Source organism: Myripristis murdjan, chromosome 11 (genome assembly GCF_902150065.1).
Source record: "Myripristis murdjan chromosome 11, fMyrMur1.1, whole genome shotgun sequence".
Classification (NCBI taxonomy): Eukaryota; Metazoa; Chordata; class Actinopteri; order Holocentriformes; family Holocentridae; genus Myripristis; species Myripristis murdjan.
The window spans coordinates 28,168,256-28,194,269 of record NC_043990.1 but is presented as its reverse complement, the minus strand read 5'-3'; the positions used below and the strand labels follow the sequence as shown (position 1 = coordinate 28,194,269).

Below are 26,014 nucleotides of genomic sequence, written 5' to 3'. Positions count from 1 at the left end.
GAATATATTTACCTACGCCATGTTCCTGACTTTGTTCAAACACTTTAAATGTATGCAAAGTACATTCCTGGAGTTTATATTTTAAACGTACTCCGTGAGTTTAGTGTGCACAAATTTGGTTCTGAGAGGAAAGAACAAGCTGCTGTTAAGAATCCAAGTCAGCACTGTGAACATGAGGAAAATCCAAAGTGACCTGTGGTTCACGTAACCCTCCTCCACCTTCTCACTTTCCCGGCTCTCTCTCTCTCTCTCTCTCTCTCTCTCTCTCTCTCTCTCTCTCTCCCTCTCCCTCTCTCTTACTTTCTCAACTTCCCTTTCTTCTATTTTAACTCTAAATCAGAAGCTTTAGGGAAATGTATCCCCACCACTGGCTATGTCAAGGTTAGGCTGATATAAGGGATTGCTGATATTTTGGTCTGGTCCTCAATACAAACTGAATGCTGGTTAGCCAGTTTTGCCTATAATATGATGTGATGGAGGTTCCTCCATTTAAAGGGTGCAGTGAAACGCACCTCGCCCTGCCTTAAAAGGATGGTTCACCCATTTTGAAAGAATTGATATTATATCACTTATCCCCTTTAGCCAGAGGGAAATCCTGCTATTGAGGCGGACTTCCCTCCAGCTAACATTATTGAAAATGACCACCCACTCAAACTTGAATAAACAAAGTCTGAGTTTCATGATGTGTAGCAGAATTTTTACAGCCTGAAACTGTGTAAAAATTGTTGACCATGAAAAAAAAATTATAAAGAAAATCAACTGAACTATTTTCTTTAGCGGTCGAAGCTACAACGGTGGCTGGCAGTAGCCTGAAAGGTACCTGAAACATGTGATTGAGGGGAGCGGATGAAAAGAAGAAGCTAGCCACAACATTATTTCCCAGCTGTCTTTTAGTAGTCTGGAGAATTTTGTTATTTTTATTTTTATGTTCAATGAAGAAAACAAACAATGACAAGCTCAAGTAATCTAGTTCTGTCTCTGTGGTGGCTGCTGCTCCTCTGGGGCGGAGTGATACAGGACGTGCAGAAACTACCGGATTTTTCTGGATGTTGATAACAGGAAAAATCCAGCTTTAAACAGTCATTTGAGTGAAAGTATCATCTGTGTGCATTCAGTAGTCATATGTACATTTATGTTTTGGTAAGAAACTCTTGTAAAGTGATGTTAAACCTCTTTTGAGTGGATTAATGTGGTTATTTATCAGAATGTTAGCTGGGGGGAAGTCCACCTCAATGGCAGGAGGCTACCAGTTAGAATTTGGAGCATCCAGCCAGTATCCAGCACTCAGTAACAATGAGAGGAAGATAGAGCAACTACTGTACAGAACAGCTAGAGGGGGAAAAGACAGAATATCCCATTTTTCAAATTGGATGAATTACCTCTTTAAAGAGCTGCTAACCCACCTAACAGAATTTTATCAGCTGCCTATCGCTGCTTAGAGTTTTAGTGTCCTGCAGTGGTCTCAATGCTGTTTCCGAGGCTTTTCCACCGAGACAAAAAGAACATTTCAGGGGAAAACTGACTTCCGTCATGGCAACAGTCACATTTAAATACAAAGAAAATACTGGCAAACAGCAGCTTTAATACAAAAACATTGGTATCAGTATTGGTCTTCGAAATCATGAGCCAGAGCCAAGCACCATGCTGCTTTTAAGCTCATACTTTTTAAGCAAGAGGGAAGGAAAAAGCTAATTTCCTGGTTAGCAGCGTTGCTTAGGGACTAATCTATCAGGCTACTGCTGAGTTATATTTTCATTAATGACTGAAGGAGGAAGTGCATCTTGTTAGTGTGCACCAACCATGTGATCAGCCATAAACAGAGCATGTTTTTCTATGATTATAGAAATGCATGAAACTGTAAAGGGCATATGCAAGGCTGCCCCCTCACACTCTTTAATGTAATATATATATATTCATGCACTAAAAAGGATTTCTTTATACAGCTTCCCCTCTTTTATGTACACACACAATACCCAACAGGACCTTGAGCACTGATTACATGTTCTTCCATGATTGTCACACAAAGGTTCAAAGTGAGCTGCGGAACAAGGGGGAAGGGGGAGGAGGGGGGGTGGTGTTCACACGAGGCTGCTACAAGGTAAGATTTTGACCGATATATAAGCCTAATATTTGCCTTTTATTAAAAATTAGATATCAAACTGTTACGTTGTCAATTTGTCTCTGTTTTAATAGAGTTTTAGCATCTAAATAAAGCTCTAAATGCTGTTTCAGAAGCTTTGGAACCCTGACAAGAATAAAATTTTAGGAAGAAATTTTTCCAGTGAAAATGGTCAAATTTTCAAAATGAATACTGACATAAATCAGCAGCTTCAATCCAAAAATATCAGTATTAGCATTTAAATACCCACAATGGCCAAACCCTGCTCTGGATTTACATTGTGATAAGTGTGTAAGGATCATAATAGATTTTTTTTGTTTGTTTGTTTTTGGAATGAAAATGGTCATATTTAAATACAGATACTATATCTGACAACCAGATCATTCTAAATTTGTGGCAGAATTACAGCTACATGCCAGACACTCTTGCCTATGTCCAGCAGGCTGCACACACAAACACTTGGGATTGTTTTTGATGGAGGAAAGAAGGCAGTTTGAGAGGGAGAGCTGGCCCCGGCGCTGGAGACGAGACTGATCCCCATGGAGCTCATGAATATTGCAGGAAGCCTACAGCAGAGCTGAAAAAGGAACCTCTGGACCCCCCCCGACACACACCACCTGACCCCCTGCAGTTCACCTAGTGTAACAGTAACCCCCAGACACACACACATGCACATAAACATACACACACAAACCAGCCGGCACAGGTAATGAATACACCTGAAAATCCACCTGTAATTAGAAGGTGATAATGAACCCATCCATCAAGATAAGCCGCTTTTTGGCATCAGTGCTCTGCGGCTCGTGCTCGCCGCTGCCAAAGCTCACCAGGCTGTGACAATACACAGTATAGCTGATCATTTAATAAGGCCGGATAAAGCTTGACAGTTTCTAGAACGGCGCGCACGCAGCGGCTGCTATTTTTCATTGTACATTTTAGGTCTTGGAGCTTAAACGCTTCAGAGCAGCAAGCGGTGGATAACTTACCCATATAATCTGCAGCTTCAGGTACCTTTTATTTCCCATTTCTTTTTCATGAGAAAACTTTTCATGGTATATTTATGAGGAGAGCTGAATTTGGTGCTCACAATCCGTCTGTGGGTCAAACCGCGTTCAAACAGCTATATTTAGTTACACTTGCACTTAGCCTATTGGTAATTTAATTGAAGCTGCATGGCAAAAGCAAATATATTTTCCACTCGGGTTGCGTATCATGCCAAACCGTGCATGGGCATTATGTCTTTGTATAGCAACATGATACTCAGAGAGAAACTGAAGATTAGGATTAATTTCTGTACTCATCATTAGCATAAATACTTCATATTTAAACTGTTTGAGAGATTTTACGGATTTAAATACCTTCCAATTTCACAAATGCCTTTTTATCTTCTTCAACAAAATGAAATGCACAGTATAAAGTAAATAAGCATTTTAACAAATTGTGCTTTTTTTCTCCCTTGCAGCACTGTAGAGAATATAGAATAAACACTTTGCGGAGAGGTGTGAGCAGTCAGAGGATCAACTGCTTGTTCTTTTCAGTTTGTATTTAACAGTATTTAAGTGTTTCACATCTCTCTCAGTGTGAAAGCTGAACCACCATTCATCGTTGGAGCATTTGAATCTGCCTTTTATGGCTGCAACAAAAAGTGACCTTGTCATAGTCAAATTAACATTCTTTCACAATGGATGAAGGGCTTGCTTTGAGAGTGCAAACACTATATTAACCCCCAATACTGTCAAGAAAAATATAGAAGAAAGAAAGAGCTTTTCATAAAGTGCTGCATTATTCTCGGCTCGCAGCCTCATTCAAAAGAGCCCTTCTTCCTCTGTAAGCAGACTTAAAGAAGACGCAGGTGAACAAAGCTGCAAGATACAGTACGTCAGGCCTGAAGAGAGAAGATGCACAACCCTTTACTGTGAGAATCACAAACCAAACAAACCCAAAGGATTGAAAAAAGAAAGAAAAAACATCCATTCACTATATATTTTGACACAGTACACTGTATGTCTTTTCCAACCGTGTCAGTTCAGCATATACAAATTCCAGCCTGGTTTCAAGAAATTTTGTGAAATATGCACAATTGTCTTAAAATGCAAATAAACAGAGAAATCTGTTTCCCCGCCAACAAATGAGATGAGATGAAGGATGCACAGCTGAATACAGGAAGGTGTCTGACATGGAAACAATGCAGTGGAAAGTAAAGGTGCTGAGCTTGGGGAGACAGAAGGGCAGATACATTTACCTTCAGCTTCACCAGTCTGGGCTCAGTTTCCAACATGACTCATTCTGAGCTGACTTTTCATTTATTAAGTTCTTCTTATTTAACCATGAGCAAAACCTTAACCCAACCACAACTATACTGTTTTAGTTGCCTGAACTTAAAGGGATAGTTCACCCATTTTGAAACGTGATATTTTTTCTCTTCCCTCGTAGTTGTTCTGTAAGACAGTAGTGGTGCTATCTTCCTCCCATTGTTACTGAGTGCTGGATACTGGCTAGATGCTCCAAATGCTAACTGTTAGCCCCCTGCCATTGAGCTGGACTTCCCCCCAGCTAACAGTCTGAAAAATAACCGCCTTAATCCACTTAAAGAAGGTTTGACATCACTTTACCAGTGCCTTCTAAAACTACAATGCACATATGATTATCAAATGCACAACAGTTTTGCTCAAATGACTGTTTAAAGCTGCATTTTTCCTGTTATCAACAGCCAGAAAGTTCTGCTAACTTATCACTCTGCCCCAGAGGAGCAGCAGCCACCACAGAGACAGCAGTAGATTACTTGACTTTGCTATCATTTGTTTTCTCCATTGCGCACACATGCACATGCTGGAGGACAAAAATAACTTTTTCTGGAGTGCTAAAAGAGAGCTGGCAAGTCATGTCGTGGCCAACTTCTTCTTTTCCTCTACTCCCTTTTATTGCACATTTCACGTACTTGCACATGCCAGCCACCACTTTAGAGCTTACGAAATATTATCACATTTTTCAAATTGGGTGAACTGTCCCTTTAACTATAAGTCAACTTTCCTTCTGATTAGTTCGGTCAGAGTGAACACCCAAAATAAGGTAACCACTGGCTCTAAATCACATCATCACATGTAAGATGGCTGCACACTTCTCTCCATAAAGGATATAATTTATAAACTATGCACATAAAGCAGAAATGCTGAAACATGTTGATGGGTGGCTGAAGAAAATAATATGCTGTATATATATCATTCATGCCCGTGTCATTTTCCTTTTGGTTTGCATTTTGGAACATTTCGGAATTTTTTTTTTTTTTTTTTTTTTTTTTTGCCTGAAACTGCTCAAAAACAAGGTAAAGTAGTCATGCTACATATTGCAGTGACTGAAAATACTAATGACAAAAGGCTGTGCTCGCTGCCTCGTGGCAGTGATGTATGAGCAGGGGGGCTGTGTTTATGTGCTGCTTTTACTCCACTGAGCATTGTTCTCAACGCATTTTATTCAGTAATTTTGTTGTTTTGATTAATGGCTACGGAACAATAGTGAAATGTAATTTTCAAAAGTTTATTTCGATGATAAAAAACTTGACATCTGCGGTGCTTGAAAGCATCACGTCGGCACTGACACAGCCCGTAGTCGACGTATGATGACCTTGAGGATGTAATATTCACATTATCTTCACATTTTCTGCGTTCACAGCCTGAAATCGGACCTTCAGTGCTGGTGCTAATTTCACAACATTTGATGCGACTGTGTTGCAAACTTGCTCCACAGAGTGTGTGTGTGTGTGTGTGTGTGTGTGTGTGTGTGTGTGTGTGTGTGTGTGTGTGTGTGTGTGTGTTTGGCCACAGAAGGGCTCTGCATGGTTTAATCACTGATAACAGAATAGGAAGCCGTGTCCAGCCCTGCTATTCACTGGTTCCCCTGTGACCCCCTGACCCTGTTGCAAGCTTTCTGTGTCCCCTTCCTTCTCACTCAGCAGAGGACTTAGAGACAATAATATAACACAACAGTACCAAAACACACCAACTCAGTGGCCTCATTACACTCGGATCTCTTATGCACAGCTATTTCCCCCCAAACTACAAGATAGTTTTAAAACGGCATAAACTGTGACTGAGCAAGGCCCCCAGCATGCACATAAACAGTGTGCTCAAAAGTGTGCACCCTTATTTAGCATGAATATATATCAGTAGGGAACCTTATAGACAAACCTTTTGGTAGCACTCAACTTAAGTGGTTCTCAGAAGCTATTACAAGGCACCATAAGTGTTATGAGCATATTGTGAGTGCAGGATAATTATTAGAGCCAGAACATTAAAAATATTAGGGTGGTTTTATACTAAATCCAATTAATTAAATCCAGTGAGACAAGTCAAGAGAGTGAGGGAGCTCATCTGAAATACTGGCAACAAAATGAATAAATTAAATTACTCAATCTAGACGTTGCGCCATAGGTTGCAACACACTGATGCTCAAATTCAGCGTTACACAAAAGAAAGCAGCATGATCAACAGCAGTCACTATGAGCCTTATTCAAAGTGTATCAAAACTATAATGATGGAAATTATAAGTGAATAATTCAATTTCTGGGGGCAAAAAGCAATATGGTGGGTATGTCAGTTCACATATGCAAGTGTCGTAAAAAGCAGAGAACATCTGTGTAGTGCACTCAAGGCTGCTCATGGAAACTCTGACCTGAAATAAGCAGCACAAGTGTAAAAGACGTGAAGGTGAAGCAAAAGGATCCAGCTCCGTGGATCACTCCATTATGTTTTCACATGTAATCATCGCTTGTTGACCACGTGACCATTCAAATTTCATGATTCATGGCTTTGTCCAGCCAGTCCTTTAAGCTTCTTTCTTGGATTAACATTAAAGGCAGAGTGAGCAGGACAATGTATAGACTCCCTCTCAATCATCACCCATGACCCATTAGAAATGTGGATTTTCTTGTTCCACCGTGTTCAGGACTCTTCTGGGCGTTGGCCTTTGGGCGGTGGGTGTGGAGCTCTCAGCCAATCACAGCACACAATGCTATGATTGGCACAGTGGGTTGTCGGCTAATGTTAGCAAGTTAGCTACATACAGAAGGAAGTCAGTTCAGCAGCCAACCCCCAACACCCAGTGTCAAAAAGACATAATGATCACTAACCTTTAACTGTCTACTAAATGACTGGGATCCAACTCCTGCAGGCAGGGAAAAGTGGAGCTTTCCTCCAATCAGGCTAACTTGGTTACTTGATTCTTGAAAGATAAACTGGATGGCACACTCAAAAAAACTTGTCTGTAAACTGGTTTTACCACTGGTATTGGTATGGAACCATAATAAACTAATGCAATGAATTATTTTTTCTTATCAGACGAAGCAGAAGGCCAGTAAAACAACTGGAAACGATACATGATAAGCTATTTTCTGTTATTCTTTTTTTTTTTTAAAAACTTCCTTTGTAAGGTATAGCAGGTATTTTTCACAGCAGCCATTTTGACATGAACAGCAGGTAAACACAGGTCTTACTAATGATATTAATGAAGGTTCAGTTCCATTTGGATCTACCAGAGTCAGGGTGCTGCTGATGCTCTGCTGCACTGAAAGGCAACAGAACCTAAACTAATGTCATAGTAACACCTGTGTTTACCTGTTAGTTCATGTCAAAATGGCTGCTGTGAGGTTCAAAAGGTCTTTGAGCGGGATGATCCACGACAAGGTGGTCTTCCTAAATAATGACAGCCACGGAGGCAAAGAACGTTTCTTCTGAGAAGGTCATTATTTTTCGAAAGAGGACCAACTCGAGGGGATTATCCTGCTCACAGAAATGAAGTGTACCGGTCTTTTCATTGAGCCAGCATGCACAATACCAGGACCACGGCTCTGTTAGACTTATCATTTCAACTCTTTGCCATTTTCACCGGGTCAGCCTGTTGCCAGTGACATCAGACGCAATATTCAGTTGTAAAAGTTCTATTCAGGCCTCTTCTTTTTTACCCCTCCTTTGTTGACAGCATGCATCTGAGCATTTTATTTTTCTGCCGGGCCCTGAATACAATGTTGAAGTAATTTTTGAGGTAATGATTTTTAGCATTTAAGGAAATTCAGGGCATAGGGCAAACAGTTGCAATGGTGTTGTACTTTTCGTTGATGAAGATCTCAGACGCCATGGTTCCATAATAAGATGCAAACGCTTCTGAGAGAAAGACTCCTTTAACTGTTGCAGCCTTTTTAAAAAGCCTCAGTGCACATTGAGTACGATCAAGACACACAGACTCTCAGTACTGCAAATGTTTCCAACAGAAATTCATGTATCCAGAATTAGTGCAAGTCAGTAGCAAAACTAAGTGCTTATTCCACTGCCCCCCTCTCAGAAATTTATGGTCCAAAACATGTGGAACTTTGTACAGACATATTAATCCTAATACATACATACCGTGAATATCTGCAAATTGTGTGTCCATAGCCCATACTTCCTGTCCAGTCTTGCAGATTAACAACGAATGAGGAATAAATGGAAATTCAAATGAGGGTTAGAGAAACCAGTGTCATTTGGACCTGGTCTGTGCATTCTGGGGGAAAGCCCATCCTGTCACCATAGGTTATGGTTTACAGAGAATGCTGGAGGTCCTTTATAACACTCTGGTTATCCACTCCAAACTACCATCTTTATTTAAAATGATCAGAATTTGTCTTCAAATTGTGTTACCCTCTTTACCCTCTTCAACTCTGCTGCTCCCATCAGTGGCCTGATCGTTTCAAATGCCTGCGGTACAGGGGAGCTACGTCCAAACCCATAGAACCTATTAAATTCAAGTGGACATCCTGGGTTAGGGTTAGGGACATTTGTATAAAGTAATCTACTTGATGTCATTCTGTGCTATTCTATTTGGTGTGTCAAAACACTGGCATCACTTAAGTTAAATGTTGTAACCACCAGATACTGAATATGTATGTGGATTTTTTTTTTTTTTTGAATCTACATAAGTTGGAATTTAAGGGAAAATCAGAGTTAAAGAGTTCGATCAGAGGGTTTTACTATAATGGATTTCAAGGTCAACAGCGATAATTCTGAAATGAAGCCACCAATACGGTGGCAAACATTTTGTTGTATTTGGTGTTTCACCCAGAATCTTATTCTTATCAGTGTGTAAAAACGTCTGGAACAGTACCAAAATTCTCCAGACCCACTGACCCCCACTTAAATTAATGAAATTAATTTCACTGGTTTAGTAGCTCAAATCTTAAAGAGTTACTAATGAATCCACTACTCACTATGTGCTGCCAGAATCTGATATCATTTTGCCTTCGTAAAAACGTGAACCCTCGTTTTTCCATTGGATCAGCGATGTCTAGGGTTTTTGGAATATAAATTTACTATGAAGGCTTGCCAGTACAACTTTCTCCATCAGGCATTCAAGGCAGCACAGGGTGAGCTCTTGATACATATATCATGCATTATGGCTGCAGGAAGCCTTTAACGCAGCTTGAGACAGATTCTGTCCAACATTTTAAAATGTGCCTTTGCTAAAACTGTTTTCCTGCTTGCTTTGAAAAGAAAGACAGATAAGAGTCACTGCAAAACAGTCCCTGATAACAGCAGATAAGCATTCTGACCATGTAACACTGAGGTGAGATACAGCAGTACAGCTGGAATAAAGCTGTGTCTTGCTTGCAAAGCAAAAATGCTTCCTGTTGTGTGCTGTAAAGCAATGCAAGCACAGGACCTGAATGGAGCAGAGTCACTGTTCTGTTTGCTGTGGTCATTCGGCTGGTGCAGAATAAAATGACAGTTATAGTTTTTTGCTATGATTACAAGTCAGTAGAGCCATAAAGTGTGTCACATTTGCTTGAGAACTATACAAATATGTTATGCTCTGTATCTTAAAACCAGAAATTATTAAAAGAATTGTGAAGATTTGAATTTGCGTTAACTGCTGTGTTACACGAGCTCTTAGGCAACAGTTAAAGCTGGACTGAGATCTGACATTAGTGACAAGGTATAAAAGTCCTGACTGTGCAGAAACAGTGCAGTAAATAGTCTAAAAGAAAATGTGTGGTGGTTCTCATTGTCTTTTGAACTGTACACTGCAAAAACTCAAAATCTTACCAAGAATATTTGTCTTATGTCTCATTACACTTAAAATAAGACACGATCACCTCAGAAGTAACTTGTTTTTAGAGAGTTTTCACTTGTTTCAGGTGAAAATTCACTTGAAACAAGTGAAAATTTGCTTGTTTCATTGGCAAAATTTGCCGGTGGAAAAAGTGAAAATTCACTTGAAACAAGTGAAAATCATCTAAAAACAAGTTAGAGACATTTTGACTTGAAATAAGACAAATATTCTTGGTAAGATTTTGAGTTTTTGCTGTGTAAACAGCGAAGCTAGCGGACGCCAGCTGAAACGCAGGACATCTCTCCACTACTTGAGTCCTCACTACAAAACCTCTCTCCACACAGAGGCAACAAATCGCCAGAAGTCTATCTACATGGAAGCTGGCATGGTGCTATAGCAGTGGTGCATATGAACATAGCCACTGCAAAGATCACTCTACTCCAGTCAAGTTCTGTGAATGCAACAGATTTCCCACCAAATCTGACCAGGTGATGAATGCAAAATGCAGTGAAGTGTTTTTAACATCTACCTGCCCTGCGAATGCTAATGGAAATCAGCACAGAATAAAGCATTAGTAGCATTAGCAGAAAGCATCTTAGCTCTTTGAGTTGAATATGTTTTGTACATGGTTCCTGGTGAAATAAACATATAGATAAATGCTTTACAATACAATTAGCCTTATAAAGGATTTAAAAATGGTTTATAATTAGGTTATTTGGTTATTAATCCAGTTGTAAATTGTTTAATAAATCATTAATAAACAATTCTAAAAAAGTCATATGAGTTTTCATAAATCAGTGCAAATACCAAGGATGGTGCTAAAGGGACAAGATAAAGCAACTGGCAAGATCTCAGATTTAACATAATAAATGAAGTGCAGCAGGAAGTTGATCTTGCCAAATAGTGAGCCTGCTTTGGTGTATGAAAGCAGTGTTATAACTTGTTCCAAATTGTTTACTAATGATTTATACAACCTACTTAATAACCCAGTCACCATAGAGTCATATTGTAAAGTGGTACCAAATAAACAATCTTCCCAGAGGTGGTCTTGTATGTTTACAGTGACTGAGCTGATGACTAGTGCAGTGATGGTTTATTGATGTTAAAATAGTGTTCATAGCACCGGTAATAAAGGCCTAATATTGAGCCCACGTATGGTTTTCTACAACAGTCGTAACTCCAGGGGCGTCACTGCGATATTGATGTTTAAGCAGCAGTCCTGCAAACAGAAGCTAACTAACCACAGGAAATGATGCATTCAGCCGGCCCGTGCAAGACGTCGAAGATCAGAAGTAAGTAGAAGTAATAAACAACCTCTACCCCTCAAGTGCACAGTTAGAAATTGAACCACGATAAGCAGAAGTTATGAGCACAAGCCTCCCATGGTCATGACAGGGCATCTCAAGCCAAGTGCACATTATTGTCTGCTCCGTACAAGACAATAGCTAATAAACATCGACTGTGCGGGGTGATCTTGATTGGTTAAAGACGTGTAGCATTGGCCAGAGGTATGGAAGGGAGCCCCATTACAAACTAGAAGGCAATAAAGTGAGCTCATTTGCTGCTAACAGCCTAAGTACCTTCAGCAATGGGTCCCCTGCTGGAAATTTGGGTCGATGGAGATGCAGTAATTACACTTCAGTCTAAGTGTTTTAATGTGACTGCCTCCATTGTTTACTTTTCTGTCTCATGCAAAATATTGTGTGATGGATCATCTTCATTTCCGCTTGTGTCTGCAGTGCGCATGCATTTGTGTGTGCGACCACGTGCGCGACGATGCGGCTGTGTGTATTTGTCTCCATATTGTGCCACGGACGACGCAAGGTAATGCTATCATTAGTCGATCCCTAATGTCCTCTCATTCTCCAGCGATGGCTTTCTTTGGAAACAGTTACAATGTTAATCTGCCTGATTTTTTTTTTTTTTTTTTTTTTAATTTAGTCTCCATCCTTTCTGCTGAGCGCTCATGGCTCCGGTGTTCCACAGCACTGCACTTCCCAGAGATCGTCTGTCAATCAAAGTGCCTACAGCATTGCGACGCCTTTCTCTTTCTTGGATTGTCCGTTGATGAAGTTTGTCTTTTTCCTCTGTCCACTCACCCATGGCGGCTATCACTGCTCGTGCTAACTACCCAGCTCTTCCTCTATATAGTCCAAACAAACTGGATGTTTAAAACACATCACTTCCTGCGCACTAGAGGAATTTTTCTCAGGAAAGAGCTACCAGAGGAGCAACATAGCCAACTGGACATGTATTGTAGACTTTGATTATCACTTTGAATTTGTCATTCTGTTATGGAGAAATCCTGTGAGTCAAAATCAAAGGAGAAACGTGATGACAGTGATGATAATTTGATAGCAAGTCTGCTTTCTCCCCGGCTCTCCCCACAAATCATCACCTGAGCCCTCGCCTCCTTAACCCACCTGTAGTCTTCCTAGTCCCGGCTGTGATGAACTGTGTTTTAGAGGGAAAAGCCTGGTGTTTGCGGCGAAGGAGCTGCCCATCAGTCAGGCAGGCTTCTCTGTGGCTTGAGGAGGGATTACGGGGCATTCAGGCGGCTTCACACGGTGAGCCTCGGCCCGTCTGATCAGAGAGGCACTCGGCTATCTCCCCACCTCACCCCGGGGGCCGGTGATTTCACAGGGATTAGCACACAAAGTCGCCTAATCTCTCCCTCCGCACTCATTCTATTGATGGCCATCTCAAACATGAGCGTGCACGCTCACACACACACACACACACACACACACACACGCACACACAGAAACACAGAGAGACGTAATGACACACGATGCCCAACAGGCAATACAGTAGATTGCACCACGTTATTTGAAGTATTGCTCATACGGCGTCATGAGTGCATTATAATCACACTGTGAGCACACGATAATTATTATAATCGAAGAATGATATCATAAACATAACGTGCCAAAAAAATGAAATGTTTGAGTTCTTTATGACACGATATTAAACCGAATGTAATTTTCTGATGTTTATCTGGTGATTATATTGTAAAAGAAGCCGATCTCTGCTTTGAAAGGCTTTATAATCTGTTTGTGATGGAACACAATGCATTTCAAAGGAAAGTTACCACTGCATATTACAGTGTTGGCTGGCAGGGGAATAAATCATACAAGTGAACAGAGACTAACTCAGTGAAACACACACATGCTGAAGAATTGGTACACTCAGGCATTAGAAGCCCTCTGACACGCTGTGTGAAAACACATCACATATTGTGTGTGTGGAAGAAGAAAACACTTACACTGACCACGAGAACTATGAGAAACTCTTAATTGCTGAATTTATGAACAGCAGCAGTGCCTTTTTTTTTTTTTTTTTTTTAAATCCCCTCTTTGAAAACAGTAAATAACTTTTGCCCCCATTAAGTGTTGGGAATACTTCAGCCTGGTACCAAATGGCAGAACACAGACGCCTAATTCAATCAGAAAGCCCTAGGGCGGCCTAGCATGGCTAACTACATCATGGTTAAGCATCTTGATTTTGTCAGAATTATAGAAAATGACAAGTGAACTCAACATGAACCAGCGAGTCGGGGTGGAATCCTCGTATTGGCATTTCTTAATCTAAGCAGGCCGGTGCCAGAAAATCAATACTCCTCAGCCGCGCTCCTTTTCTGCTGTTTTCTCCCTGTGAGCCTCAACGTCATAAGAAAAATGTAAAATCCTGAAGCATTCATACAGCGAGGCAGCGGCAGGCACAGATTCTGGACTGTCCTGTGACACTTTGTAATCAGCCTCTGTGTTCTTCTGCTACCTCTGCTGCTTTGCAGTGCTAGTAACAAACATAGCTTGTAGCATATTAAACATATGCAGCACTGCTTATACAACAACATGATTTATTACTCAAAAACTTTACATCTTTTTGCCTTATACATACTTCCTATGTAATTTATTAAAAGTATGGTGGTCTTTTTTTGAACTATTTAAAGATGAGAAGTTATGCTTATGTTGCTTGGTAATACAACTGTATGCATTCAGTCAGTGTTGTCTTTTAAAAATATGTGAAAATATGTGAAACAGTGGGTGAGTCTATAGTCAAGCTGGTGTGTGGCTAAATTTTTGACCTGATTTATTATTCAAATTTTGTTTGTTTTATCATCATGAGTTGCTATATACAGTAGGCCTGTACCAAATATATGAAAATCATTGGTATATGAGAACAGGGGTTTGGTAGAGGTGGAAAAATTTGCAGCTGAGATGACAGGAAAAAAAAAATCATAGTTAAAAGTGATTTTCTCACAGTAATTCAACTTTGACTGCCTGTAATTAATTAGACACTGCTGAGTGAAAAATGAATTTGACCACATTATGACACAGCTTGATGGTGTGCAGCAATGGAGGGCTGAGGATTTTGCATTTAGCTAAGTGAAAAATGAGGAATAAAAAGATTACAATGGAGAGTGACATCACACCGCCAAGCTGGCGTTAATGTAAACCAGCGATAGGCACCCATGCACCTCTTCTGTCTTTTTTTCACCCATACCCTATAGCTGCTCATTTCACTGATTAGTGCACCTTCAACCCGACAGCAGGAGCTAATCAGTGAAATGAACTACAGTGATGTTTATTTGGCGTGAAAACGTGCATACTGTGAAGCAGCAGTAAATAAAAAGGGCTTACACCATAACCTCGAGTTAGTGATCACCATAAACACGAATAAAGAAGCATGTTAGCCATGCATGTGGAGCAGCAGTACATGCCCATACAACTAACTTGAGTTTGACAGTACTTGCTATGTTGTATACTCTGAATTTCATATTATAAAGATTTATAAAAGCCCCAAAAATGTGATAAAGTCTGTTGTGCAAATGAAAAGGTGGGCACATGGAGCAGAGCTGGGTTTCCTCTCCCTGTCTGGCACATGGTTTCCTGTCCCTGATGTAAACACAAGACGGTGGAGGGGGGAAATAAATGTGGAAAAGAAGCGGACGAAAAGGAAAAAGTCAGAGGGACTCCTTTCGGTGCAAACAAACTTACTTTTCATCAGGTGCTATTACACGTCCCATTCACATTATTGGATTGAGGCCATGCAGCATAACCAAGGTGCTGACAGGGGCTGATTACCCCAATAAGTCCTGCGGCCCTAGAGGAGGGGTCACCCAGAGGACAGGAATGCAGAAGGGCCTTCCTGAGGGCCAACGCTGACCCGGACCAGGGCCCCACCCACAGGATGGGAAAGCCCCCTCCCCTCCAAAGAGCACCTCTCCATTTCCTCCTCTCATCCTCTCTTGTTCGTGCTCCCTCACAGCCCCCCTTCCCTCCTCTACTCCTCCTCCTCTTGTCACTCATCTTTTATTCTGGCCAGTCTACATTTACATTACATTGTAGGCCATTGGCTATCAAATGTTTTTTAGCTGTTGTTTTTTTGTCACTGACCCCCGACATTCAATCAATCAAGCAGCAGCAAAGTGCTAGAAAATGAAATGAAAATAGAGGATTCCATTATTTCCTAGATGAGGTGCAGCACTGTAGCTTTCTCCCCGCTGTTCCCGTTCTTCTTCACTCTTTACCATCCAGTCAGGAAAAGAGCAAAAAGCCGTCGGTTTCCACGCGTGTGGTGAGCACGGCGGGTTAAACAGGCAGCCCAGTAGATTCCACCGTTAGTGGTTTCTCATTCATGAGCCGGTTCACGGCACTGGGTCAAGTCTTTGTCTGAGGCAACCAAAGAGGAGTCATATGGAGCGAGGACAAGAAGAAAAAAAAGAGAGCGACTCTCTCCTCGCTAGGAGCTACCTACCCCGAACTCTTCCAAGCACCACGCCAGTGATTTTGCATGTTTAGCGTAATACCTACAAAATGTATACTCCATGCTTCCACTCATCTTTTCCTGAAGCAAGCGGTTGTATTTTACAACTCTGATACCTTGTTTCCTCCCTTTTCTCCAACTATCAGTTCCATTCATTCCACTGCGATATGAAAATCAACTTTCAGAGACTTCAAACTTTCTTCATGCCAGTACAGTGGTCCCTCGTTTATTGCGGGAGTTACGTTCTAAAAATAACCTGCAATAGGCGAAATCCGCGAAGTAGTCAGCTTTATTTTTTACAATTAACATTTTCTCACTTTTCTCTCTTGTTTAAACTCTCAAAGTTCAAACCTTCGTAGAAAAATAAGTCCAGTATTATAGAATGAACGCATTCTGTACTGTACAGGAGACACGGCACGGAGGAGATTGATTGACAATGGTCTACAGTCCCTTAGCCAATCAGGACGCAGAAAACAATGCGCTGTAAAAAAAAAAAAAAAAAAAAAAAAAAAAAAGCATGCAAAATTGCACTAAAAAAAATCCGCGAAACCGCGAGGCCGCGAAAGGTGAACCGCGTTATAGCGAGGGACCACTGTATTCCTATCTGTTAGCCACAAAAGCAGAACATTATAAGGTGGGTGTTGCAACCAAAAAATACAATTTGCATGATTTGCAAAATGTTTTATTGCAATGTAAAATGTGGGTAAATTGCTGTAAAACACACAAAACATGAAAAATCACTGGATCACTGGTACGGTCATTTAAAGGAACAATAACGTCTCCTCTTCGGAGAAATGGAACAAATTGGCCGGCACCGCATGTAAAGGACCCGTGCGAAATCAGCTTCAATCAATATCCAATCAATAGAACATTCCTTGGCGTTCAATTCAATTTCCCTCATCTGTCATTCATCATACGGATCGTTTAATGCCTTTTTTTAACTGATGGCTAAACCGGTCGGGTACAATGTTGTTGCGAGCTGAACCATCAATCTGTCACTGGGTTGTTTGCTGCTCGTCCGTCTTTTGTCTTGGCTATTTTCTGCCTCGGCCCCATGCATCCAGCGGTTGTTAATCAGTTGCTGGAGCTCTACAGTGTGCCGCTGCCGCTCTGCAGAGCCCAGGAGTATGTGGCTTAGCGCCTTTCAAAGCCTTGCCTCCCTGCATCGGCGCGAATAGACACAGCTAACCCAGCTCCCCTCTATGAGAGACCAGCCTCCACACATAAACAGCCTTTTGTTCATCCTCTCAACCAAAGAGAGAAAAAAAGCTCCCCAGTCTGCTGGCCTTCCCCCAAGACAAACTCACTCGATTAGAGGGATCTGTTCATGGGCTGTGCATGGAACCTGCAGCCGCGCGGCAAATGGGGAGTGTGAAGAAAGCAGCCTCTATGTGATGGCCCTCCAGCCCTGATAATGCTATCTCTTTCAGCCTACCTTTATACCATTTTATCCAATAGCCGCATGCTTGCCGAGCACACTCAGCCTAATGTAATTGATGAACTATGAGCTAAATTGTGACCAGAGGCTAAATATAGCTCTGTTCCTGCACAAAGGGCCTGACCAGTGCACGCACACACACACACACACACACATAGACCGCAAACACAGCCTCTCACCGTGACGGATCACAGCAGAGACAGCGGGGCTCAGAGCGTCTGTGGGAACGAGCCATTTTCACACGTCTGAACGCAAACTGGCCATATGATCTCTATATGACTGATTGACCGACCCAGGATTTCACAAGCTGCGGCTTATGTGTGTGTTTGTGTGTGCGTGCGTGCATTCCCGCCAACATGCAAACTTTTCCCAATATCTGTGTGCATGACTGTGCGTTTGACAGAAAATGTTGTGCGGTATCTATAGCCCATTTAGCAGAGTAAAGCGCTCTGGCTCCCTGTGAATGAGAGCGAACATCCGCCCAACTTATCTCTGCGTGCAGACTTGGACTCTCCGCTCAGTCCCACATATAATTGCAGGTTCATACACACAACTCGCAGACACACATTAAATAGCTTTCTTTGTGGGGAGCTTAAGAATACCACTCGTTTCCCACCCCTTTTTTTCCCGTTTCTGAGTCGAGATCAAATGAAGGGAAACACAGTGTGAAAACCGGACTTTGCCGTCCGTGTTGCCGCGGCTACCGTGTTGTATTCGCATTGCCACTTAAGAGCCTTATATAAAAACTTAGTTCCTCTGATCATTTTCCGAAATCTCAAGCCCCGACCATATTTTCCAAGTGTTTGCGTCCTCTGCAGGGCACAAACCTGGGTAAAGCAAAGCCTCCTATGCATGTGAGGCACATTCAGCGCTGGAAAGTTCATGTTGGCCTGTGTTTGACTCCTGGATCTCTAGCTCCACCCTGCTCTCCCTGCCCCCACATCCCTTCCTGTGATGAAATCTACTCATGGTTTGGGCTGGAGCCCCTCCTCCGCTCCTTTACCACCCACCCACCACCGCCGCCACCTCCGAAAAAGAGGCAAATCTTTGAAGCGAGCCGCATCTCTGCCGGCCCTGCCGAACAATGAGATGCTCTCCGGCTGCTTTGTGCTCCGGGCCTCTCAATGCAAACAGTGCTCTGAGAACTGCTTTTTCATTGTCTCATCTTCAAGGGGTAATAAATTAGAGCCGGGACAGGCAGACAAGCTGCTACAGGGCGAGAATAAGAATGCTGCTGTTAAAAAGGCCGGCTTTCAATCAAAGTCCATTCAAAGAATAGTCGGGGTTTTGTATGGACGCATGTTGTGCCTATTAATGAACGTACAAAAGGAGCCATTTTCTTGATTTATGGGTGGCTACCATGGAGAATCCACTGTGACCGCAGGCAGGGGAGGCTATACATTAAGACGTGCATTTGGATATTTACCTCTGAGTGACGCTGAAGGACAAATGACATCTGTGCTGCTTTAAACAGGGAAACCGGTCGCTTTGCAGTTGCTTGTTGACTCAATTTACTCGACAAAAGGGGAGAAATCGAAAATGAGATTTGATCCGGTGCCAGGAACAATCTGGTGCCTGTTATCAAGCAGGTTCTCATGGTTCGGAGGCGCAGGAAAACATAGAAAACCCCCTCCGTTCACCCAGAGGTGGATGACACAGAAATGGTATCACTGAGCTACAGTAGGCTCTGTAATCAACACAGCTTTAGATCACGAGTCGCTTTTCGCTGGAAGGAGAAGAAAGCGTAACATGCATCTCCAAACTGAACCCGTCCCGGTTAGTTTTTCCTGACACGTTCTTTTTTTTTTTTTTTTTTTTTTTCCAAGTCTTGCTTCACACATCCCCACGCCGCCCGTGCCATCATTCACGTATCGACATCCGCTTGCCAGGGAAGTGATGAGGGCCGAAGTCTCCTGACAACTTGTGAGTGGAGTGGATTGATAGCCGGCCCGAAGTAAAGAGCCAGGCAGACTGAGCCTCTCATTAAACAGCTCCAGATGTGTGACAGATGTTGGTGTGTTTCAACTTAAAAAAAAAAAAAAAAAAAAAAAAAAAGCCGCACCATAAAAACCTGATGCGATCGTCGTGAGCCGGTGAGCGGCCCCCGACGTTCAACGCGGCGGTGTGGGCAACTTTCCAAAACACAGGCAAACTGCGGATCATATATTAAACATAATTGGTCTGCGGATGGAGAAGGAATGTGCGGCTGCATGTATGCATAAGATTTTCCAAGCGCTGGATGGGGTGGAGGTGTGTGTGCATGTATGTGTGTGTGTGTGTGTGTGTGTGGGTGGGTGTACTGGGGGAAGGGGTAGAAGAAGAGGGGGTGTCGAGGAGACTCCTGGCAATGTGAACTATGGTTGAACTGTAGGAGGGAGTGCACTCAAAGGTTGAGAACAGTGGGGGTAAAAAAAACCCCGGCCCCGCGTCTATCAGTCATACGCCCCGACAATGGTCTATTTTTCACACATTCCTCTATGCATTGACGATGACCAAGAATCCTTTTTTTGTCTCCCCGCTCGATGAATGAAGAGACGAAGCCTTTCTCCGATGGCAGATGTGAGGCGTTTTGGATGTGGTGGAACCTGCTAAAGCAACGAGCACTATTAAACCTTGGGGTGCACCGTCAGATCCGGGGCCTCGCTCTCCTCGCTCGTGCCGGCGGAGCGGCCGGCGCGTTACTCCCATTCATTTGCTAGCCACTTGAGTGCACATTGATTTTCAATCCAGAGGGTTAGCACATGGTGTAATGAGAGAAGTCTGCATTATTCATACTTTGCCAGGGCTAGAAACCGCATGTGACCTAAATACCCTGCGATGGATTCTAAAATAACAACAGGGAAACACTGACAGACAGTCTGCCAGACACCGACTTGAAATGAGCGAGAAAGACAAAGAAAAGGGTAGAGAAAGAGGAGTGGAGAAATCTGGGGGGAAAAAAAATGATGAGCGTGTGTGTAGGTGTGTGTGCACGTGTGTGCATGTGCGAGTGTGTGTGTGTGTAGGTATGATAGCAAGCTGACAGCGGAATATCTTTAAAGCTCAATAACAGACACCTTGAATCAGCCTGTTATTAGCGCTGCACAGGGAAATGCACTAAAGTGGCTGGTGTGTATATGCCCTTGTGTTGCTGTCGGAGAGCAAGGGTGTGTGTATGCACAGGCATGTGTGTGTGTGTGTGTGTGTAGTGTCTCTCAGGCCTGACTGACTGGAGTATCTGGAGTATGTGCTGCACAGATGGGTTCCATTACAAGGAAATTTCAAGTAAGCTTCCTTGTGGTGTAATTGGATTATGAATTCTGTCTGACACCGGTCTCTTGGCTCGTGAGTCACGCTTTAAGTGTGTCGGCTTCTTTAAACCTGTATAACGTTTTCACATATCAGCGCGCCAATGTCAAATCACCTGTGATACCTTTCTTTTGTTTACATCGGCGAAGACAAAGGATGCCGTGGCCAATGCGATTGGCCTTTATTTCACACCAGTGCTGCTGTTAATGCTCGTGTTTCTCAAAATGAAATATCACATAAACCCTGTTGCTTCTTGTAGCCAAAAACAATCTGCTCTTTTTCTCCTATGATTAATAAATTTTGTCATTGTTAAACTGCATTAACATGTTGGAAATCAGTTTTCAATCATTTTTTTCTCTCCTTCCACCACCTGCCAGGAGGCTTTTTTCACCGCGTATGCTGGAAGTACAGCGCCCTCTTTCTTTTGTGGTGTAAGGCAAATTACCTTTGCGCCATAAAGCGATTCCTCAGATTTCCCACCAAATGACACACAGTGTCAAATATAGAGGGGAATGCCTTCCTGCTTGAAGATCTTGTTTGTTGTTTACAGTAATAAGATGCTGCATGAAAAGCAACTGGGATTAAAACTTCAACAGATACTTGAACACGATTCGGTTCGTACCAGTAGTGATGAAGTCGTCACTGATGACAACTTGGAGAAATGAGAGCTCTGAAATGACACCAGTGATTTCCCATCTGCAATTTCCAAGTTTGACGCCTTTTCAATTTATTTTTAAAAACTCGGAGCTTGTTTTCTTCCCTGAGTTGCGAGTTTTGTCTCGAACGCAGCAAAATACCTTTAATGCATCTTTGATTTCAAAAGTAAAGGTGCAGTACGCCAAACTGAGGGCTGACAGTTTAGAAAGGGCCGCCACTGATAAGGTATGTAGACACAACCTTTAAATTGTGTGCTAATTACTTGGTTTTTATAAATATATATAGATATATTTATTTATTTATTATTTTTTTTACTGAGTCTCCTTTCTTTGATGCAATTGAACATAGTGCACATGTAATGTTGTAATGATTTAGTGATATTAAAATGACATACAGCAGCTTCGCAGAGTTCAGCTAGGCAATGCATCACAAGTGAAGAGAAGAGCTATGGAGTTATGACAGACCCCAGCAGTTTGAAAGGGATGTCCATTGGAGCAACAGTATAATCACAGTTTCACAGTATAATCACTTTAAAAAAGTAAAGAAGCTGTTACCTGAAGCTGGGAAATTGCTGAAAATGTCAAGATAAACATGAGTATTACTAGACTACTATTTCTAGATAATTACACAATCTGGTGCTGTTATCACTGGTGAGGTGGTAAATAAGAAGAAGCGTAAACTGTGACCACTGTAAGATGATCATCATAAGAAAAACATCCACCAATATGTATAAAAGTATGTCCTCTTCAGAAAAAAAAACAAAACAAAACATTAATTTACAGTACTTGTTATTAAGCTGGATAATTGCTTAAAAAAATGTCAAGGTTAACATGAACATTTTTCTAGATAATTATAGGACTATTATCAGTGATGAAGTGGTAAATATAAAGGAGGGTAAACTGTTAGCTGTATAAGATGACCATTGCAAGTAAACAACCACCACTATGAATAAATACTGTTTTTTTATACTGGTTATTAATCTGATGTAAATTTACCTCACAGATTTATGCTGGCCTAGAAAGACTGGGTGAACTCATTTTTTGGTGGCTTTATCCCACACCACCTGCCTGGTTACTGCCCTTCCTGACAAGCCACGCCCTCTCGCTTTTCGCTTGAAGCCCTGTGCTGTAAATTTCGAAGGAAAGAAGCATTTCCAGGGCGGAGGTGTGGGGGGGTTCCATAAGCAGCTGTATAAAAGACGGGAATGTGTCGACATTCCCCCCTGTCGGATGAAAGCTTTGATAAGCCTCGGCGGGGTCACGAGCAGGTAAGACTTTGACAGGTCGGAAGTACAGGTATCACCCCCTCCCAACCCCCAACACTCCCTCAACACCCTCCAACACCCCTCAAGCCCCCCCACCTCCATCCCCCAGGCCAGACGGGAGAGGAGCAAGTGGGGAGGGGGGATGACAGATGGGGAGAGGCTGGAAGGGTATGAACGACAGGATCCATTAACCGGCGAGCTGACATGCTCGTGTGATGCTATTTTTTTTTTCCCCTTTGCGGTCAAATAACGCTGCCTGTACTTTCCCCCCCTCGACTAATAGTTTGCTTCACGGAGTCAGAAATCTTCTATCAGCCCGTCAGTGTCAAACCTCTTATGCTGCAGCATCAGCTTGGCTGCACGCAGAGAAAAAAAAAAAATTCTAAACTGGTTCCTAAAAGACTGTGTGGTTCCATTTTCAGGTTCCAGTTGGCACCTTCATTTATCTGTGTGCAGAGCTTTCTGTACAGCAGTCGCTTCTAAAAACTGGAATTAAACCAAAAGCCGTGGCTGATGTCGGCCTTTTACTGTGCTGACACTAAATATTGGCCTTCAAAAACTCACATCACTCACAAATATATATGTGAGCTTGATTATCCGTTTTCCTTTGTCTGTCTCTTGTTTCCTTTTTGTCTCCCTCATTCACACACACACACACACACACGCACACAAGTACCACAGTGATGTTGACTGGGACACTGGAGCTCCCACGAGGTATGTGATGTTTGCAGAAAAGTTGTGTTTTCTCTGAAAGCGCCCCCCTCAGATGAAAGTGGGAGACCTGACCACAGACCGAGCGGCAGCGAGCGGCTCCGTCTCTCCCCGGGGACGATGCGACAGGCTGTATCGTTTGTGTGAATTCGAATCATCCCCGCGACGGCACTCATTACCTTTCCACTCGTTTCATCTGTGCTTTCTTGATGTCCAGAGTTCAGACATGTTCAGACATATCCGTTATCACACGGGCGCGTATTTATTCCTCTCCTTCTGACGGTGTGAATAAAACAGTCTCAGCTTTAGCCCGCTTCGCAGACCAAAGCAAGATCAAGGAGAGACACTGCATCTATTCTTTTTTCATGTGCGCTCTTTTTTCATGATTGGCGCTGCCTATTTCATGTGCAAACTTTGTCTTGCCCCAGTCAGCAAGCCAGGATCATTTTTTTTAATATGCTGACATATTCTTTATTTTGCTTCCAACTGAAGGACTTAGTCCAACAGAAGTTTTTAATATAAACTGCTATTTTTGGAATACAACATACAATAGGAAGTAGGAATAATTCAGCCTCATAACTGCAGTCATAATCAAACTTGTGTAAAAAAAATCAGAGGGTTGGATCTGTAGTGAATAAATCTGCATTAGTAAATTGCTGCTGCAATTTGGAGTGAAATGAAGTGGCTGTGCTCATACCATGTAACTGGTGTCATTTTCATCAGAATATTGATCTTAGTGGAGTTGCAGTGAGTTTCATGGCTTTCCAGTCTAAAAGCCACCAAGGAGAGCAAAACAGAGGCAAAGAGAGGATGTTGGAGCCTTTCCAGTCGGACAGTGACTCGGAAATTTGATCCTATTTGACTCCTCATTAGATTTGAGGAAGAAGCAATTTATCAACAGTAAAAAAAGAAGAAAAAAAACTACCAATATAGATATTGCATGCCTTTCTGTGTTGTGTCTATTTACACTTGAGAGTTCCCAAGACACACCTGATCTATGCTGCCTCCTCACGAGGGTAGCAAAGCGAGAATCCCCCCAGGGTGAGCCTTGCCTGGTGGTTTTCATGTCAGAGCAGATTTTTGGTTGCAGCGGTGGTGGGAGGCGGAGGGGTGGGAGGGTGTAAATGTGCAGAGCAGGAGGTTGGAAACAGCCGAGCTCAGGCTTAGGCAACATAACCCAGAGAAGTTGTCAAAATATTGCTACAGCAGTGGGAAAAACACTGGGGGCCAGTTACGGTGTGAAAAGAATCCGGGACCCATGCAGCTATATCTGGATTATCCACTGTTGTCTGGGATGCTTATCACCATGTTCTGTCTGATTAACTTCATCTGCCAACAATGAAGCCAACTCCGTCATTTTCTTTGCTGTGCAGCACCATTCAAGCAAACAGAGGTAATCCTGACTGAGCCAGTCAAATTCAATCAATATTCAGCTGTTACTAAGAGGCACATAGGGATTAAAAAGCAGTGATCACAAGATGTGCCGTTTTTCCTTAGAATGAATGGGAATATGACTGTTGCAAATCCAATGTACCTGTAGCACTTAACCAGGATAGTAACACAAAAATGTAATGGCCAGTTATGGCTTGCTATGATGACATGAACCATTTTCTGCCAACCACAGCAAATATGGACATCATTGAAGTTCCTCGGTTCCTCAACAGTTGTCACCAGCATTTGGTGTTTTCACAGAAAAAGCTCTGTTGTCTGAACATGTCAAAGTGAAGTATGCCGGCATAGTGCCTTGAAGTGTCTTTGTCAGGGAGACCAAATGCTACTTTATGTGTTTTATGTGTTTTATGTGTTTTGTCTTCTCTGGCATCCATGTTGGAGGTCTTCAGCTCTCCTGCAACAGCTGTTTAGATACTGGTGTCTGCTAAGCTAACTGCCTCTGTTATTATAAAGACATCTGATTTGAATACTAGCTAACATATTGAGTAGACACTAGCATTGTTATTTTCTAGACATTGCATTTTATTATCAAGCTCAAGTTAGTTAACTAACTAACTGACCAAGCTACTGTTTATTTTAAAGAGCAGACTCTTCTCAAGCTATAAGTTAAAACGTTTTAGAGTATATAGTAGAACTATGACAAAACAAATTAGAAAAGGCAACAATTTGGCATTTCAGACTGATCAGTTTAATAATTTATCTGTCTTATGATAGATTTGAAAGGTTGCATAAAGCAGTGTAGACCAGTAGCTGGAGTTAAGGGGGGTGTGCAGCGGCAGTACTCACCCACAGGTGACGGTGTGCTGCCGCTGCTGGACGGCTGGTGGACCTGCAGTCTCTGCGGTGACGAGGGTGGCGGCGGCAGCGGTAATGAGCTGATGACCGATGGGAACAGGAAGGGATACACCCCGGGCGTGTAGCGCCTCATCTGGACCAGTGGAGGACTGCTGCGGGACTGAGCCCGGCTGGCCGTCTTCATCACACCGATGGGCGAAGGGTGCTGGCAGGAGCACTGAGCGAGGTGAGGTATGGCGAGGGTGGGAGGCCATCGGGTGACCCCTGGCTGCAGTTACTGTGACTGGGCCAGGTCTGGCGCCATGTGACCCTCGTCAGCTCTCCAGAAATACATGGTCACGGAGTGTCAACTCGTACTCACAACTCTATCCCACAACGACCCTGCAACACAGATACAAATGACTGTGAGTCGGTTATGTTTCTATAAATCAAAGCTTAAACAGTG

The 26,014-nt window shown here is 42.5% G+C and overlaps 1 protein-coding gene across 1 annotated transcript in view; it reads right to left on the bottom strand.

The window, feature by feature from the left end:
- Window positions 1-25,753, bottom strand: part of LOC115368077 (retinoic acid receptor beta) — a 101,087-nt gene extending 75,334 nt beyond the window's left edge. The window contains exon 1 of the mRNA XM_030064054.1: window positions 25,561-25,753. Within this exon, the coding sequence (XP_029919914.1) occupies window positions 25,561-25,753 (193 nt within the window). The remainder of the gene's footprint in view (window positions 1-25,560) is intronic.
- Window positions 25,754-26,014: the final 261 nt, after the last annotated feature.